Source organism: Galleria mellonella, unplaced genomic scaffold (assembly GCF_026898425.1).
Source record: "Galleria mellonella isolate WM207_F2 unplaced genomic scaffold, CSIRO_AGI_GalMel_v1 utg6432, whole genome shotgun sequence".
Classification (NCBI taxonomy): Eukaryota; Metazoa; Arthropoda; class Insecta; order Lepidoptera; family Pyralidae; genus Galleria; species Galleria mellonella.
Window position 1 is genome coordinate 100,880 of NW_026442136.1, and position 19,747 is coordinate 120,626.

The window sequence follows — 19,747 nt, forward strand, 5'->3', positions numbered from 1 at the left end:
CACATATTTAACGATTTCAAAATTTGGCGGCACACAAAGGAAAAGATAAAAATTATTCACTTACTGCATGAATAGTTTATGACAAAAATTTTAAATATTTGCAAAATTTGGCGGCATACTTTTAAAATTTGGCGGCACACAAAAGTGTCGCGGCACAGTGGTTGAGAATCACTGGCCTACAGCATGGGGTTCTTCAAAAGGGGGGTAAAGGGGTTTCTTCAGAGTCAGCAACGCACACGTAATACCCCTGGTATTGCAGGCGTTAATATGCTACGGTAACCGCTTACCATCAGGTGGGCCGTATGCTTGTTTGTCACTTCAATGGTATAAAAAAGAAAAAACTGTTGAGTAAGTGTTGCAGTACGGTACAAGGAAGATGAGGAAAATATAAAATAAAAAAAAAAAAAACACGATAAAAACTTTTTTTTTATGTAAACCACACTTATAGAACGAAGAGTTCCATTTTCAAATTTCAAATTATATATTTAGCGCGTTGTGATTGTGACGGTATTGCGTGTCGTGTTGGCGGGTCGTAGGATATAGTTGGCGGGGTGGTCGTGCAGAGGTCTCTGTAGGCGACCAGGAGCGGGCGGGGGCGGCGGCCGCGGCTGCGTGGGCAGACACACTCGTTCCGTCTCTCGTATGTGGTCCTGTCGAGGTGACATCTCTGAAAATGGATGTAATCGAACTGAAGTCGAAGAGTTGCTAATCCACCTACCAAGCGTGGCAACACCCTCTCTTATGGGAGAGGCCAATATTCAGCAGTGGAAAGTTAACGGATGACATAATTATAATAATAAAAATTCAAAAATTCATTTCTCGCCTGGATCTTGCTTAATTCCTGGTGAACCCACGATGGGCTAACTGATCTGCCTTTTCGGGAGGGAAGGGATTGCTAGTAATGGGGAGGTTAGTCCTCATTGCTATGAATATACCCTATCAGGTCGACCTCCACGCGGTTTCTCCTGGAAACTATCGTGACTAATTTATTGTTGAATTTGTCACGATGGCCTAACTGACTTGCCTTTTCATCCTTACCAATCATCCCTTACTGGTGCCCCGCCAGTGTATACCGATAGCGCAGGCGGGGTTACCATTTCATTATCACTCATAAAAAAAACCTGTCTTTTCATCCTCACCTTACCATGTCTCAATAGTAGTCCACCAGTTTATACAGTTGCCACAGGCGGGGTTGTTATTCCGTTACCATACATTAAAAAATAAAAAACAAATGTCAAAAGTAAAGCACAATCAAATATAATAAATGAAGTTATTTTATTAGTAATAAATTAACTTGGTACGTGTTTAGCGACAATTAAGTAGAAAATTGCTTCGCCATTAAATATGTATGTATATATATACAGCTGTACTGACCTGTGTTGTATAAACTCCAATTCCGCAGTGACCTTACTCTACCTAATTTTAATTATTTAAATTATTAATTAATCTACAACAATGCCGTTTAGTCATATTCACAGTCGACACTGATGTTATGAAAATATATTATTACACTTGGTTTATCTCGAAACAGTTTATCTCAGGAATTATCAGAGATTAATGCAATGTATATTGTGCCTACGGCAGTTGTAAATATTGACAGCGCGGGAAACTATGAAAAAAAAAAACATCCCGCTGCTAGTCGTGAGAAAAACAAAGAAATAAATTCGTAATTAGCTCACGACTTGAGTTATTCAGAAATGTTAATTAATTAATTTAATTAAATAACTTTAAAAACATCAGTATTCCAAATAATTGTTTATATACCCACTCATTGAACAATTATCTGCAAACCTTAAGCTACGAACATTCACACGACATCATATTAACTTATTTTTTATGGCTAAAAGTAAAAAGTAAGTTCCTTAGTGTAGAGCATTATAATTTAAAAATATTAGAAACTTACTATCATCAGACATCATCATCTCAGCCATTATCTGTCTACTGCTGAATATAGGCCTTCTTCATAGACTGCCATAAAGAAATAAAGAATGGATCTGAGCCACCTGCATCCACCACTACAGAAAATGCATTTGAAGTCGTGTTCCATCTAGTGAGGGAATTATCATTAGTATTTAAGTAGAATTTAATGTAAATACTGTATAAGTTTTTTTTTTATAAGTTATATTTTGTGCTTATTTTTTTAGCAATACAATAATATTATTGTTAGTAGTCTTATGTATCAATATTTTTTTATTTCTTTTCCCCATATACTTAGTATAACGTTTTTACGTAGTAATAATTAAGATTTACCCCATCAATAAAAACGGCAAAAGGGATATGTCTGTACAGCCGTTATCTTCATTTAATTTCTGGATCAATAATATTTTGTAATTAATAACATTTTAATATAAAAGTAATATGAAAGTAAGTACTTTTAGATATGGCAGTATAGCTATAAGCTTTGAGATAAGAGTATTAAGAACTCTGACGTTTGGTAGTTACAACTCCTATGAAGATTAATATAAAATACATATTATGAAATAGTTTTCTCCCCGTTTATGAAGAACTGATAATAACTTACGACTAGGCTGTATGGGCCATACTCTTTGACTGTCTTATTTGGACGAATATTAAAACAACAACAAATAGTACTGTCAATGTCATAATAAAATGTCAAATTAAAATGTCAAAACAGAATTACGCATTCCGCGTGTTCTTCAAAGATTTCTATGATTCCATCTTCTTAGGCGTTCTTGAATTTTCTCGAATAGAATAGAATATTGTGTTTTATTTTCCTTTGCGTACATTATTCATTCGTCAATACGTCGTTGTTGTGTTAGTATATAAAGAAGACGCGTGAGAACAGATATATGTCCTGTTAGTTACAGTTGAGTGTTTGTCAATTGTTTTTTTATTATTCAATTTTGAATAATGGGTACGAATCCTGAAAATAACCAAATAGCTGGTGCAATAACATATCCTGTTAGCAGTCAGAATATGCAATCCGTGCCTGTACAACCGCGGCAGCCCAGGAGTCTCCAGGTAACTTATTTATCTGTATAACTTTACGTAAAAAAATACATTCATAAAATATTACTCAGTAAAAGTTCTCACTCATGTACACATTTTTTTGTAATTGAAAATATGTGTGTATTTTTTTTTTAATGATTTTAATGGAATAGTAATCACCTGGGCTAACAATATATGCTGGCGGGGCACCAGTGAGGTATGATAGGTGAGAATGAAAAGGCAGATCAGTTAGCCCATCATAATAAATTCACCTGGAATTTAATAAGATGGTTTCACATGGAGGTCGACCTGCCAGGATATAAATATGTGTCTATTTGCACCGAAACACCCAACCATAAGGTATTAAATTAAAAATAAATACAAAGATGTTATCACAAATAAAAACAATAAATTTTAATTAAAATACCCTAAATAAAAATTTATTGTTTTATTTGAATTAAATTTATCATTTATAGAAATAAAGTTAAGGGATACTTTTATATGGCGAAACCTTAAATCCTTATTGAATGTGAAAGTGAATTTGTTTATTACCTCTTAGTGTCTTAACAGCTTAACTAATGGCTATGAAATATGGTATACATAGGGGTTGGAGAACGAGAGGTTACTTCTTATCCTGGTCAGTAAATATATCCCATGAATGTATTCATGTACAGGTGAAATCCAGTTTATTATAAAATTGAAAGTGATTTTTATATTTGTTACCTCTTGTTGTCTTAATGGCTTAAACAATAATTATGAAATTTGGCACAAAACTATTTTATTGGATCGAAAATGACATGGGCAACATTTTCATAGTTACTCAACATATCTTGGTTGTTGGAGTTTTAATACTGGCTGTTGACACTGAGGTTTTTTTAGAACAATGTATTATTTTTAAGTTTGTTCTGTGTCAGATTTTTATAAGACATGTCTCGTAATTTTTCACTAAACTTATTATTTTGTATCACAAATACATATATGTTTTATTACTGCATCCTGCTATTTACAACACTGTTCACATGGATGACAATGGTAAATTAGTTACTTTACATACTAATACAAATGTTCAGGTTAACATAGGATGACCTCCAACTAAATGGAACAACCTTGAATGTGTACTAGAGAGTCAATGGATGCAGGTGGTCTGGAACATTCATTATGGCACTCTATATGGGAGGTATATGTTTAGCAGTGGACAATGGATTAATGCCTGAAACGATGATGTTTAAGATATAATATTTAATTGAACATTGTAAAATTTCATTTTTATTTCATTATTTTATGAATTTTTCAATTAAAATAAGGGAGTTTGTTACGGCAGTATATGGAGGAGGTTTATGTTCAGCAGTGGACGGATAATGGCTGATGATGATGATGAAGGGAGTTAAATAACATTATTACATAAAAACAGTACATAAGTATTTTAAACATTCTTGTGTTTTAAATATTTCGTGTTCAATCATTATTGAAATATTTATTTGTGAATTTTAAATACAAAACACTTTTACTCTATGTGATTTTTTTTGTGTATGTGTGGCTTTTCTATTATTGTAACCTCGCTGGTCATCTGATGACATATTTTTTTTTATATAAACGTGAATGATTAAAAACATATATTAAACAGCTTGTAAATATTTTTTTAGCAAATAAGGCAAAAGTCACAAACTAAATGGACTTGATTTGGTTATTTCAGGGTCTCCTGAGGTTTGCAATGGAAGCAACAAAAGCAGAAGATGCACCAGGGAACTCAGAATTCAGTCCCATGGATGAAGAGGTAAGGGTATTAATATATTAGTATTTAACTCATAGTTTTGCTAAAGTTATATTAATAATCCTTATGTAAATTTTTGTTGATGTTTTATCAGAGGGAGACTTTGTACAAAAGTTGATTGCTTGGGTACCTCTGTCCCATTCGTGTTTCAACCGTGAAGCAGTTTTGTTTGTCTATAGGCGACGGTTACCACTTTCCATCAGGTGGGCCGTCAGCTTGTTTGCCATTCTTAGAAAAAAAAGTATTTACATATGTTTTAACATGGAATGAGAGTTTATTTATTTATAACATATATACATATTTTTGGTGAGTTTTACAGATTTACCAATGCATTCATCAAAAACCAAAAATAGAATATTGTAATAATACAATAATGGAAAAATAATAATAATAAAAAAATCATACATATCATAACATATCTAATTATAGTATAAAAATAAACAGTAAAAATGCAGTTTTGCATAATTTGTTACCACCTTGCTAAACTTTGTGGCAGTACAGTGAAAAAAGTCCAGTTAGTTGCTAGTTAGTCCTTAGACCCCGTTACTAGCAATTCCTTTCCCCAGGTTATCAAGTTATTATTATTTTTTTATCCAACTTATAATGGTAAACAAGCTGACGGCCCACCTGATGGAAAGTGGTAACCATCGCCTATAGACATGAGCAGTACCATGGACATAACAGAGTATACTGTTTCGCCCATGATACCCCCCATGCGTTGCCAGTTCTGAGGACTCAGGTGTTATTCCTCTGTACCCTGTAAATTCACGCCATATCCCACCCTTCAAACCGAAACACAGCAATGCAAATACAACTGCTTTACGGTAGAAACGCGAATGGCAAATATTAAAATATTAAAGCAATGTTATTACTTATCATTCACAGCGGCGGAAATTTCTCGAAGACGCATTAAAGAGTCTCACAGTGAATGTGGCGGAGGTGCTGCAGAGTTCCATCAAAGTGCTAACAGACACAGAGAAGATCCGCAGCCAGCTCGGGGAACCGTTGCCTTCTGATGTTGAGACCGCATTCGACAACCTGCTGGATTATATTGATGATATCGATATTGCTAATGGTGTGTTTTTTTTTTTAATATTTTTATTTATTTAACCCTTCACTCTGTTACGTATACCTGAGAAACATTTTCATGCCCATACCAATCCCGTCATATTTATCTGACATAGGGGTGGGTAATATAGCAATATTGGGGGGAAAGGGAGTGTTAGTAATGGAGACTGAGAATCCTGTTGCTAGCAATATACCCAACCAGGTCGACCTCCTCGCGGTTCTCTCCAGAAACTGTCATGATTAATTCCTGATGAATTCATCATGATGGGCTTTACATTCCAGACTTCTACAAAATGGGTGGGTTCGCCATCTTTCCGGTATGCTACGGCAGCGAGAACGACGAGGTGCGGTCGCGCGCGAGCTCGGTGCTGGCGGAGGCGTGCCAGAACAACCCGCACTGCCAGCGCCGCGCCCTCGACTGCGGCCTGCTCAACGTGCTCATACACCTCGTGCAGTCCGAGCGGGGGCACGCGCTCGCCAAGTGCTTGTACGCTATATCATGTGAGTTGGAACCGACCAAAACAAGGCACCAACTTCCACCAGTAGTATTTTAGGAGGGGGACGATAAAGTTAGTAATGCAGACTATCTGTCCTATTGCTAGAAATATACTCTATCAGGTCGACCTCGAAGTGGTGTTCTCTGGAAACCACAGTTGAATTTCAGGTGTATTCATCACGATGGGCTAACTGACCTGTCTTTTCATTCCCATCTATCATCACTCAATGGTGCCCCGTAAGCGCAGGCGGGGTACTATTCCATTATAATCCATAAAAAAGCAATAGTATTTTTGAACAGATATGATACTGAAACCTTCAAGAAAACAGCAACACTCTTGTAGTTTCTTAGATATTGCGGATGTCTATGGGCGATAGTAATAACTTATTATTAGTTAAGTCGCATGCTCTTTTGCTCTTTCTGTTATCCCATTATGTCTAATAAAAAAATCCGCAATTTTATCCATGTAACCAGGCTTATGGCAATAGCTTATGGCCTTCTCTGTTTCAAATTAAATTTCGACATATGCTCTACACACACATATATATATATACACACACACACACACACACACACACACACACACACACACACACACACACACACACACACACACACACACACACACACACACACACACAAACACGCATGCACGCACGCACGCACGTACGCACGCTTCGCACGCACGCACGCACGGCCGCACGCGAGCGCATGCGTACAGAGACAAATGAACATGCGGCTATGGTATATGGGGTTATCATATAATAAAAAAATTGCGTGGTGATGGCAGGCATATGCCGCGAGTACGAGCCGGCGGCGCGCGAGCTGGTGTGGCAGGACGGCGTGGCGGCGCTCGCAGCGCTACTGCGGGCGCCGGAGCCGGCCGCCAGGACCCGCGCCGCATTCCTCGTCAGGCACCTTGCGCACCACTACAGCGATGCTAAAGGTATAGTCATTAGTATGCGGTAGTCATTTAACCCTTCTTTGCATAATTTTTTTTTATTGGTAAAATAAATCAAGGTGATATAATTTATGTTCAAAATTAAAGGAAAAATGGTTAAGAAAATAAATTTGACAGCTATGTTTTTTTTTTCTGCAATGGACATTAAAAAGGTATCCGGACACGATCAACTTAAAGTGAACATGTTCTTTTATATAATTTTTGGGAATTTAATGTTATGATGGAAATTTCCACCGTTATGCAAAGAAGGGTTAAAAGTATCGAAAATTAATAGCATTTATTAATATAGGAAATATCGTATTATTACGTATACGTAAGGAACAATATATATATTCTTTATTGCGCTAAAACATAGAGTAACAACAATAAGTTGTTACTGTATGTTTTAATACAGTATGTATAATACAGTAATAACAATGTTAGCAAAGGCGAACTTACCTTGTTGAACAACAATGTCCTACTAAAACCTCGGGAGGGGACTCATTCCACAACTTGAGTGTTCATCAGAGAAAATTCCTTTAAAATCGCACTGTATATGACCATTTAGGTTCAAGTGTCTAAGAATGAATTCCCTGTCGATGGCGAGCGGTGCGATGATAAAAAGTGACTGTAGGCATCACATCAAATAATCACATGGAATACTGTTCTCACCTGTGCGCAGGAGCGCCGCAGTAGCAACTCCTTCCGTTAGACCGCATTCAAAGTCGAGCAGCTCGAATTGTTGACGATCGGCGTCTTACTGTCCGGCTCGACCTACTGAAACTGCGTAGAGATGTTGCATCTCTGTGCATCTTCTACCGAATTTATCATGGGGAGTGCTCTGAGGAATTGTTCGGATTGATACCTGCTGCTGATTTTCAACACCGTACAATTCGCCATAAACTAAAATTTCATCCCAACCATCTGGACGAGTGGCGGTCCTCCACCGTGCGTTTTTCAAGGCACTTTCTTCCACGCACAACCACTCTTTGGAATCAATTTCCAGTAGCAGTATATCCGAGCCGATACGATAAGGCCGGCAGCACACCTGCAATGCCGTAGGTGTTGTAGGTGACCATGGGCGGCGGTAGTCACTTACCATCAGGTGAGCCGCATGCTCGTTGGCCCCCTGTGTTGTAAAAAAAAAGATCAATTCCTCAGAACACAATTCCTTACTCCCTTATTCATAAAAACGAAAATGTAATCTGTCTTAACTATTATATAATACTGTCAAATCTGTTTTAACTATTATTTACACTGTTTTGTCACTTTCATGCAAACTAAATTTAGTATAAAAGAAAGAGATAGTTTAAGTAGGTTTTATAAGCAGTTTGATGGTGTTATGAATAAGAGGGTACATTTTTGTTTTATATTTTCAGAACAATTCATACAGAACAACGTTGTGGAAACAGTGGTGGAACAAATCAAGTCGGGACGAGATGACACTACCGAACATCTGTTGGGCATTCTCCTCGCCCTAGTAGAGGGTCTGGACCCGACTGTGCTGCAACAGTGCAGGAACCCTCGTCTCAACCTCAAGAAGGTTCTAGAAGATCATCTCAAACATCCAGAATTGGAGGAGTCATATATAGAAGAGAAAGAATACTGTCAGGAGATACTGCAGCAGGTCTTCAAGGATTGCCCTCCGATTGAAGTGGTGGATGATGAAGTGACCAGATAGTTTTGTAAATGTTTCAGTTAAGTTTGGACTGAATTTAGCAGTTATACACTTAAAGATGTGGAATGAAAACATAACCTAGATCAGTGATTCTCAACCTTTTTTTTTCGTTGCGGCACATATTTAACGATTTCAAAATTTGGCGGCACACAAAGAAAAAGATAAAAATCATTTACTTACTACAACACACTGCATGAATAGTGTTGACCGTTCGTAAAATAAGATCTTACAAAAAATGAAATTAATCGTCCGGCAACGGTTATTAGTGGACTGTATGAAATTTTAATACAATGGTGGTAGTTAACATAAGAAACACAAGAGGATAATGAAAGTGGAGACCACTGACCTGAAACTTTGTAGTTTGCAGGATTCGGTTCTGGCTTTAGGCTTCCCAGTACTTCTGGCTCGCTCAACTTACCCTCAGATCCAGGTTACCTATCCACCGCCTTGAACCGACCAGCAGTGCAATGCCCTCCTCTCAATCAGCCTCTTGGTTATGTGTGATATGATTAAAAAAGCGATACGAAAAGACAAACGATATTCGCGGCAATATATGCACGCGTGCGATAATATTTTTAAACGAGAACGACGACAACGAACGTACGTTCTACCGACACATTCGATAACAACCGACAGACTTTTTTTATTTTGTAAAAATGTTGCCAGGCGAAATTTATTTAAGCTACAATTCTTAACATTCCGCCCACCAAAATACAACATATTTTCCTAATTACACATTAGCAATAGGTTTCCTTTCAAACGACACAATTAATTTAACGATAAATAACGACAAGTTAAACGACAAAAATTTAACAAAGGTCTTTAATTTGATAACGGTAGAGGGCACAGTTTAACGACTGGCCTCTTACATTCACCAGAATTGGTTCGAATGGTAACGACTCTACAAACTCCATCAGTACCACGGTGAAGTTTGACTACTCGACCAATCCTCCATTTCATTGGACTGAATTGCTCATTGACAATGAGAACAAGAGTGCCGACATCAATCTCCTGTTGTTTGTTGTACCATTTGAGACGCGACTGCAAGGTATGCAAGTACTCTAAATGCCACTTGCGCCAGAAATCCTGATGGATTTTTTGTAGCAATTTCCAACGCTGCAACGGTCCTAATTTTATATCAACTAGATTACTTTCAGGTAATATAGTGAGAGGTTCCATGGTGAGAAAATGACCAGGAGTCAACACCGAAAAGTCATTGGGATCCGAACTGATAGGCGATAGAGGTCTTGAGTTTAACATGGCCTCTATTTGAGCTAAGACGGTATAAAACTCTTCGAAAGTAAGACGTTGTATACCTATTACACGAGACAAATGAGTCTTTATTGACTTCACACCAGCTTCTGCTAAACCGGAAAAATGCGGACTACCGGGTGGATTAAAGACAAATTCAATTTGTTCTACATGCGTAGCATTTTGCAGCAAGTCATGCAATACATTTGCTGCACCGATAAAATTTCTACCTTGATCCGAAATCAACCGAGAGCAACGACCGCGCCGAGCGATAAAGCGCCTTAAAGCTGCTAGGTATGCTTCCGTAGTTAACTCAGACACGAGTTCAAGGTGCACTGCCTTGGTGGCAGTGCATACAAAAACACATACGTACGATTTAAATGTACGTGTACCACGACCACGACCCAAACTAATATCGAAAGGACCAGCATAGTCGACTGCCGAAACCGAAAATGGCTTTATTTGATTGATACGACACGCTGGTAAGTTACCCATGATAGGTGGCGCTGCAACTCTAGGATGAGCACGAAAGCATTTTACACACGAGGATATTACTGCATGAATAGCTCTCTTCGAAGACAATATCCAAAACTCTTGAGATAATAAGTTTTTCAAAGTTTGCATACCAGGGTGCATAAACCGATGATGATACTCTTCGATAATGAGTGTTGTTAATCTATGATTACGAGGCAATAAAATTGGATGTTTGACATCATAAGTTAGGTTTCCCTTGGAAAGCCGACCGCCCACCCTCAAAAGACCATGTTCATCCAAGAATGGAGACAACTTTCGAATGGGTTTGGAAATGGAAAGCGACGATCCTTCCTTCGATAAACTACAAAATTCTGATGCAAAACAACGCTCCTGAACATGCCTCACTAGAAAACGAAACGCTTGATTTATCTCTGCACCCGACAAATTACAATTATTTTTCAGCATAGGGTTTTGCAAATTATGAATATATCTAAAACAATAAGCCAAAATACGCAAGGCGCGCTGTAACGACGAGAATCTATTTAATAAATCATCTATAAACGACATATTAGAGGCTGTGAAAAGACTATAAATCTTTTGTTCATCAGCAGCGGCTTGATCGAACGACATCTCTGAATGTGGCCACGACACTTCAGGGTTGGAGAGCCAGGCAGGTCCGCCCACCATAACGTATTCTGAACTAAATCAACAGGAAGTAAGCCGCGAGAACCACAATCCGCTGGATTTTCAAACCCAGAAACGTGATGCCAATTTTGCGGAGGGACTTTCTCCTGAATATTTACCACTCTATTAGCCACGAAAGTTTTCCATTTAGATGGACAAGCACGAATCCAAGTCAGAGCGACAGTTGAATCTGACCAAGCATAAATATTACTAAAGGGATAAAACTCTTTTAAAGCATCGACAAATGAGCAAATTAAGTCCGACAATAAGACAGCTGCTAACAATTCCAAACGTGGAATTGAGCACTTACGTAGAGGAGCTACCTTTGATTTTGCACAACACAAGCGCACGACGACAGAACCATCATTCTTAACGACACGACAATATATGACGGCACAATAACCTCTTTCCGAGGCATCACAGAACCCATGGAGTTGTAATGACTCGAAAGACTCGACCATTCTGCGAGGAATGGAAAACGAACTTAACGACGACAATTGTGATTTAAATTTAGACCACTCTTGACTGATAGTGACGGGAGCATCACTATCCCAATCGACACCCGATAACCACAAAAGTTGTATCAAATATTTTGCCAGAAATACCACTGGTGCTAACAAACCCAATGGGTCGAAGATTCTAGCGATGTCCGACAGAATGGATCGCTTGGTACAACGAGTATCACTGGAAGATGTCTTAAATGTAAAAAGATCATCCCCAGGAAACCATGAAAGATCCAATATTTTAACCGAAACATCACGAACATCTTCAAAATCACGAAGTTGCTCCGAGTACAAGTCGGAATCTGACACCTTTTCTAGAAATTCTGGACAGTTTGAAGTCCATTTACGCAAGTGAAGATGACCCGACGACAAAATTTCTACTAATTCCTGACGTATTTGCAGAGCATTCTCTACAGAATCGGCGCCTGATACGACGTCATCAACGTAAGTATCTCTAGCTAATACTGCACTACCACGTGAAGCAAGAGACGAAAATTCCTTTGCCAACCTAGCAATGCACCAAAGAGCCTGATATGGGGCACAGGATACACCATAAGTCACTGTGAGTAATCGAAAATCCCTAACAGGATCATTCGGAGAAGGACGCCACAAAATGCGTTGATAATCACAGTCTCGAAGATGAACAAGAAATTGACGATACATCTGCTTGATATCTGCAGTGAACACAACTGCATGCCAACGAAATCTGACTAACAAGTCAAAAATGTTCTTTTGCAGCTTAGGGCCCGGTAATAAAGAATCATTTAAGGACCTTCCTGTAGTATCCTTGGCGCTTGCATCGAATACTGTACGCAAAGGAGTAGTAGCCGAGTCAGGCCGCATCACTCCATGATGCGGAATGTAATAAAAATTACCATCATTCGATGAAGGTGGTTCAACTTCCTCCATGTGACCACTTTGAAAATAGTCATCCATGAATTTGACATAAGCAGTCCGAAATAGAGGGTTTGTTTTAAATTTCCTCTCCAAATTTAAAAGACGCTTGAGAGCAATCTCACGAGAATTACAAAACTTGGGCCTCGCCTGAGGGTCAACGAAAGTTAATGGTACTACCATCCTACCTTCAGGACTACGACAATATGAAGCGTTCATATAGTTTTCACACGATAATTCTGATTTCGAAAGTACGACAGATTTGGGGGGATCAATAGTTTCTAATTCCCAAAAACGTTTAATATTGCTGTCCAAAGACCAACTTGAAACAAAGAGACAATCATTGTTTGTGGAACTAGAGACACAATGAGAACGATAAGAATCAACATGAGTAGCACATTCTCCCATCACTACCCAGCCGAATACAGTGCTAACAGCAATGGGCTGACCTACATTGCCTTTGACAAGGCCTTCTTGAAGTGCTGATGTCAAAATGTTAACACTAACTAACATATCGATAGGTCCAGGTATGTGGAACGAGGGATCAGCAAGATCCAAATCCAGAATATGTTTCCAAGCCGAGACATCAATTTGTCCGGATGGCATATCTGAACAAATCTTTGGTAAAACAAAAGCTTCAAATGAAAATTTACAAGTGACATCACCATTTGATGGAATAATTTCACAAGCGACTGATCCAAGTGTGTCCGCTGACACATGACCAATACCACTAACAGATTGTTTGGTATTCCCAATGTGAAGTCCAAGTTTCCTTGCACAGGTGTGTGTAATAAAATTGCAAGCACTAGCACTATCCAAAAGAATACGAATAGGTGTCCATTTATTTAATTTAGTTTTAATGAGAACAACTGCAGTTGAAAACAAAACTTGAGTTTCAGTGCCCAATACAGCCAAGGTGGTGGTAACTGCTGAAGCTTGCGGTGAAAGCTCTGTATTATCACCTTTGTCAAAATGAAGTAAAGTGTGATGTCTATATTTACACTTAGAACAATTGCTAAATGTTCTACAATTCTTTACAATATGTGAGGGCCGAAAACATCCAATACACAGTTTATTTTCTTTTATTAAAGAGAATCTTTCAAAGGGTGACAAGCTATTGAATTTTGAACACTTCTCCACACTATGACTGGAAGAAGAACAAGCAATACAGTTAACCGAAGGCACAATAAGCGATGGTTTTGACCTAATTGTTGGTTTACTAGTAATAATATTTGACTTTGATGTGTTTGAATTCTCCAAGGCTCGACTTCTTTTTTCTATGAAGTTAATTAAATTTTCATATTTAGGTATATCAACATTTGAATCCAGTTGTAACTCAAATGCTTCCCTTGTTACTGCATCCAATTTACTCCACAACAAATTAAATAACATGAAATTACTATCAGGTAACTGGTATTTCGAAAGTATATCTAAATTTTCTTTAAATGTTCGACAAATTCTGTTTAATTCTAAGCTACTCTTTGACTTCACTGATTCACAATATAATAATCTTTCATAAAAGACAGTAGCGATGACTCTTTTTTGTTCATATTTGTGTTTTAAGGTGTTATATGCTAACAAATAGTTTTCATCACAAAGGGGATAATTTTTTATTAAATCTAAAGCTTCACCTTGAACATTTGACAATAAGTAATGAAGTTTTTCTACTGGTGCTATCTCTTTAGAGTGAATTAGTGAGTCGAACAACTGAATAAAAGAGACCCAATTTTCAATACGGCTGTCAAAGGGTTTTATAATAATTCTGGGTAATTTCATATTACTACTACCACTAGACGATATAACAGGTTTCTGTTCTATATTTTTCAAACGATGTTTTATTGATTTTACTATTTGCTCAAAACGAAATGACAATTTTAATTCACTGGATGTATCACTCCCGGACAACGATGTTAATAGTTCCAACTGTGACTTATGGAAATCATCCTCAATATCCTTTACATCCTGTAAACTATAACCAATTAAATCGGTGCCCTCCATCATTTCTATGCGGGCAAAAGCATAATCACGCCCAATGCGATTTCTATCGCCTGCATCCAACGATGAACGACTGGTTTCCATTGTTTAACAAAATAACTATTTTTTAATTACAACGCAATATCCAAATAAAATGAAATAACTTGGAAAATAACAAACAACAAAATCAAAACAAACGAAATTGACAACCAAATTACGAAAACAAAATATGACAATCAATTTTTACATTGACAGTCACTTTTAAGATACGTTCTGAAACGATAAGTTTTATTAGCGCAAAATCAATTTAAATATTTTAGATAAAGAATTACGATTTTTAAATTATCAATATTAACAATGAAAATATTTATTTATATTCAATGAATAATGTTTTTATTATTTTGCAAAAAGTTATTTCAATAAAAACGATCGGCGAGATTTATTGCGACAAAATGATGGAACAAAACGTTTCATGAAATTAATACAACGAAACGCAATATGGCGTCAAAATGGAAGAAATCCTGATTGCTAATGTATGATGTAAAAGTACCCACTTATTTTTACAAAAAATTAATAATGCGAAAGAATTACGAAAATTAGTTTTTTAAACTCGAAATTACACTAAATTATCCAAAGATCGCCTTACAACAAAATCCGCCGAAGGACCAACAAAATGTTGACCGTTCGTAAAATAAGATCTTACAAAAAATGAAATTAATCGTCCGGCAACGGTTATTAGTGGACTGTATGAAATTTTAATACAATGGTGGTAGTTAACATAAGAAACACAAGAGGATAATGAAAGTGGAGACCACTGACCTGAAACTTTGTAGTTTGCAGGATTCGGTTCTGGCTTTAGGCTTCCCAGTACTTCTGGCTCGTTCGAACTTACCCTCAGATCCAGGTTACCTATCCACCGCCTTGAACCGACCAGCAGTGCAATGCCCTCCTCTCAATCAGCCTCTTGGTTATGTGTGATATGATTAAAAAAGCGATACGAAAAGACAAACGATATTCGCGGCAATATATGCACGCGTGCGATAATATTTTTAAACGAGAACGACGACAACGAACGTACGTTCTACCGACACATTCGATAACAACCGACAGACTTTTTTTTTATTTTGTAAAAATGTTGCCAGGCGAAATTTATTTAAGCTACAATTCTTAACAAATAGTTTATGACAAAAATTTTAAATATTTGCAAAATTTGGCGGCGCACTTTTAAAATTTGGCGGCACACAAAAGTGTCGCGGCACAGTGGTTGAGATTCACTGATATATATATATATATATATATATATATATATATATATATATATATATATATTCACTGATATATCACTGATATATACTAATAATATAATTATTTAACAGCGAGGCCAACTTCAATGCAATCGAAGTTCAGTTTTCAAGCAGTGACTTAAATTCTGTATTAAAATGAAAATAACTGCATTTATTCACGTGGGTCCATCCAAGACACTTAATACATTTTCTGCTCATTTATTTATATTCTTTATTGCATTTGAACAATAGATACAGCGGGAGGGAGACTGTACAAACGTCGATTGCTTGGGCACCTCTGTCACATTCGTGTTTCAACCGTGAAGCAGTTGTGTTTGCATGGTTGTGTTTCGGTTTGAAGGGTGGGATGTGGCGTGAATTTACTGAGTACAGAGGAATAACACCTGAGTCTTCAGGAATGGCAACGCATGGGGGGTATCATTGGCGAAACAGTATACTCTGTTATGTACATGGTACTGCTCATGTCTATAGGCGACGGTTACCACTTTCCATCAGGTGGGCCGTCAGCTTGTTTGCCATTCTAAGTTGTATAAAAAAAAGATACAGCGATTAGTTTAACAACTTGTTGGCAAGGGTGGGCTTATCTCTAATAGAGATCTCTTCCAGCCAACCCAGTGTAGTTGCGAGAGAAAATAATTAATTGGCAGGTAATCCAGTGCAGGAAAGGTACAGGTAAAAATAATGTAAATAAAACAAACAGTAAATAAATTTGTTACAAATTTTGAAAATATTTCAAAAAAATATACCTTGATAATGGATAGAAATAAATAAATACTAAAGCAGACTACTCACCCATGAGGGTATGTGAATATGAAAGCAAAATTGGTTAAGACCTTTAAAGTTATTAATTAAAATAACAGTGTAAGAGTTAAACTCGAATTTACCGGCGCGATCGACCGGTTAGACACCCCCGATGTAGATACATCGTTTTTGTTTCGTGTAATACCTATTTTGATATTAGGTTTAAATACTCAAACTCTCACCTGAAGCAATTTTTTCTGTATGACAGTCGCTATTTAAAAAACCGACTTCAAAAAAAACAGGTTTGCAATTCGTCGGATTTTTTATATTTTTTTATGTATATTCTCCGATCACTCGAATACTCCTAGACAGTTTCGGAAAATTCTTCTTTGTTTGAAAGACTTTTAGCCCTTTCAGACCCAAGATTTTTTTTCTTTCAGATTAAATGTATTTTCGTGTTTTGGAGCAAAGCCATCTTGCCGGCACGCACGAGACTACTGCACCACCTAACCGCTAAAATGATTTCTTATTGGCTGGTTTAGGATCTCACTATCATGTTATTTCAGCTTCGTGCGTAAAAATGAATTGCGCACGGTTTTAGAATGTTTTAAAGTTACAACTCACGCCCGTATCGTTCAGGTCTGAAAGGGTTAGATTGGTCCCATAGAGATTTTATCAAAATTAGTTCAGTTTAGTTTTTAAATCATTAAGAACTGGATTTTTTAAATAAACAATTGATTTTGCGACGGTCGAAGTCATTTTTTTTTATGGAATACATTCACCATTATTAAGTAAGTAATATTTGTAAATAATTGATATTTTACAACTATGCTTGTATAAATTTATAGCTTATTTATGGAGGTATTGTTTTATTTTTAATAAAAAATAATGCTACTTACATTGATATGTTTTATTTATTTATTTGAAAATTACTCACCACACTTACAGTCTCCCAAAACGTGTAGTGAGCCATAGGTTTTTTACAAACTTACAAATTTGGTACAACATTTTAAAAATATATCTATTTTGTCATTAAATATGTCAATATCTGGCTGCTGAGCAATCAGAGAGTTGACCAGAGAAATAGCCTGATAAGTGGGAGCAAACTGAGCAGTACAGGTGCGAACCGGCTGTGCCGATAGTAGTCGACACGCGCGCAATCGCATGCAGCGTTGGGGTGCGTACAAAGAACAACGGCTAAGAGTTGCAGGATTGTCTATTCCGCCGTTGAGCAACCGATAATAGTGCATCATCAAATTCTACTGGCCTTTTACGTTTGTTTATTCTCATCGGATGAATTTTCAAAATAGATAAAACAAGAAGTGTATAATTGTGTCAGAGATCCGCCTTGATTTGGTTTAAACTGGTTTCCTATAGGTGTTATTCATCACCGGTCCAAAATTGTAATTAACACAATATTCTTGGTGTCTGCCAGATGTTCATGTCATGTTTAAGAGCGTTTATTCAATAATTAACGCTTAAAAGACTGATTTTTTCAAATCAAATTAAAAAATATATAAGGGTACACTTTTTTACTAATGGGGAAAAATAGTAAAAAAAAACAGAACGATATTTTTATATATTTATTTAAAAAAAAAACATTTGGTAACATGTAAACAGCCAAATATTAAAATAAAATTGATTGTAGGCGCCCAATGCGATTTATAACCCCGGTATCAAATCTGAAACTTCAGGTATTTAAGGGTTAAACAGTAACCTCACATCGTCATCTTCCTACCCTCACCCCAATTATTATATGGGGTCCGCGTAATATGGTTTTATCGGGGGAAAGGAATTGTTAGCAATGGAGTATAACAGCTCCATTGCTAGCAATATACCCTATCAGGTCGACTTCCACGTGGTTTCCCCTGGATACCATCGTGAACAATTCTTGTTGAATTCGTCACGATGGGCCAACTGACCTGCTTCATCCTCACCTATCATCTCTCACTGGTGCCCCGCCAGTGTATACCGGTGGCACAGGCAGGGTAACCATTTCATTATCACCCATTAAAAACAAAAAAATTGTTTTATCAAGCCAAAAAGATTTGGCTTATAGTTTTACGACCGGCCGCCTGCCTGACATCAACCCTCTTTGGGAATGCATTTGTTGGTGCTTTCTACCACCTACGATATGGAGGTAAGGATTGAGAAAAAAAAAGGGAACGTTGGAAATGCGTAAAGGAAATTGGTGAATGAGAGGAATAAGGGAGTTATGTGGGAAAGGAAAGGGGAAGGGTGGGGGGGACACTACAGTAGCGGAAAGGACTGGGACACTGCAGCGGCTCGGGAGGCCGGAGTCTCATAGCCGTATGCCTTTATTCTAGAATCGTACTGATTTCCAGAGAATACCCCTGACGCACAGCAACCTCATAATTATCTCTTAATTTTAAAAAACACTTTATTTATGTTTAATATTTCTAACTAGTTTTTTCCCTGCTATTTTATAAGCTCGCATTTTGTGGGAAAGCTAATAAAATAGATTACTTTTAGGTATTGAGATAAAACATCAGATTTTAAGCTACACCTTTAGGATCATAATTGGAAAAGCAATTCGATGCAGTTATTTTTGCGTACGGAACAAATATACAGACAGAAAAATGTCTAAAAATTATTATTTAAACTATTTACACCTCATATTAATTTTTCTTAAATATCTCGCACACCATTGTTTCTGCCTACCCTAATGGGAGACAGGCGTGACAGATATGTATGTATGTATGTATCTCGCACACCCCATGTACAGACATCGTCTCCTTACAATTTTATTATATTAGTGAAATTATTTTTACCGTCGAGATCTTGACACACTTCGGCAAAGTCATTTAACTCTTTTCCCGCGTATTTTTTTATTACAACAATAAAACACATCGCTTTGACAACAAATAGTAGTACGAGTGATTAGCCATCTAGCGAGATTCGGAGAAACAATATCGATCTACCAAAACAAAAATCGCGGGAAAACAACGTCAAAAAAACATAAAAAATGCGAGCACGTCGAAATCGCGGGATGCGTAAAA

General features: G+C 37.1%; 3 protein-coding genes and 1 long non-coding RNA gene across 4 annotated transcripts; 1 reads left to right on the forward strand and 3 right to left on the reverse strand.

Annotated features, from left to right (window-relative positions):
• Positions 1–408: 408 nt before the first annotated feature.
• On the reverse strand, positions 409–1,567 carry LOC128201926 (uncharacterized). The gene is made up of 2 exons (XR_008253515.1): positions 1,375–1,567; positions 409–667 (listed from the first exon to the last, which is right to left on the reverse strand). It is a non-coding gene; the product is annotated as an uncharacterized LOC128201926 (long non-coding RNA).
• Positions 1,568–2,644: 1,077 nt separating this feature from the next.
• On the forward strand, positions 2,645–9,849 carry LOC128201925 (hsp70-binding protein 1-like). The gene is made up of 6 exons (XM_052900351.1): positions 2,645–2,982; positions 4,643–4,723; positions 5,606–5,795; positions 6,071–6,289; positions 7,075–7,230; positions 8,604–9,849. The coding sequence occupies exons 1-6, from the start codon at positions 2,872–2,874 to the stop codon at positions 8,903–8,905; spliced, it is 1,059 nt and encodes a 352-aa protein (XP_052756311.1). The 5' UTR covers positions 2,645–2,871; the 3' UTR covers positions 8,906–9,849.
• Positions 9,725–11,092, reverse strand: LOC128201929 (uncharacterized). The gene has a single exon (XM_052900353.1). It carries the CDS (start codon positions 11,090–11,092, stop codon positions 9,725–9,727), a length of 1,368 nt encoding a protein of 455 aa, XP_052756313.1.
• Positions 11,093–11,181: 89 nt separating this feature from the next.
• Positions 11,182–14,709, reverse strand: LOC128201930 (uncharacterized). Its single transcript, XM_052900354.1, has one exon. The coding sequence runs from the start codon at positions 14,707–14,709 to the stop codon at positions 11,182–11,184; it is 3,528 nt and encodes a 1,175-aa protein (XP_052756314.1).
• Between the last annotated feature and the right edge of the window lie 5,038 nt (positions 14,710–19,747).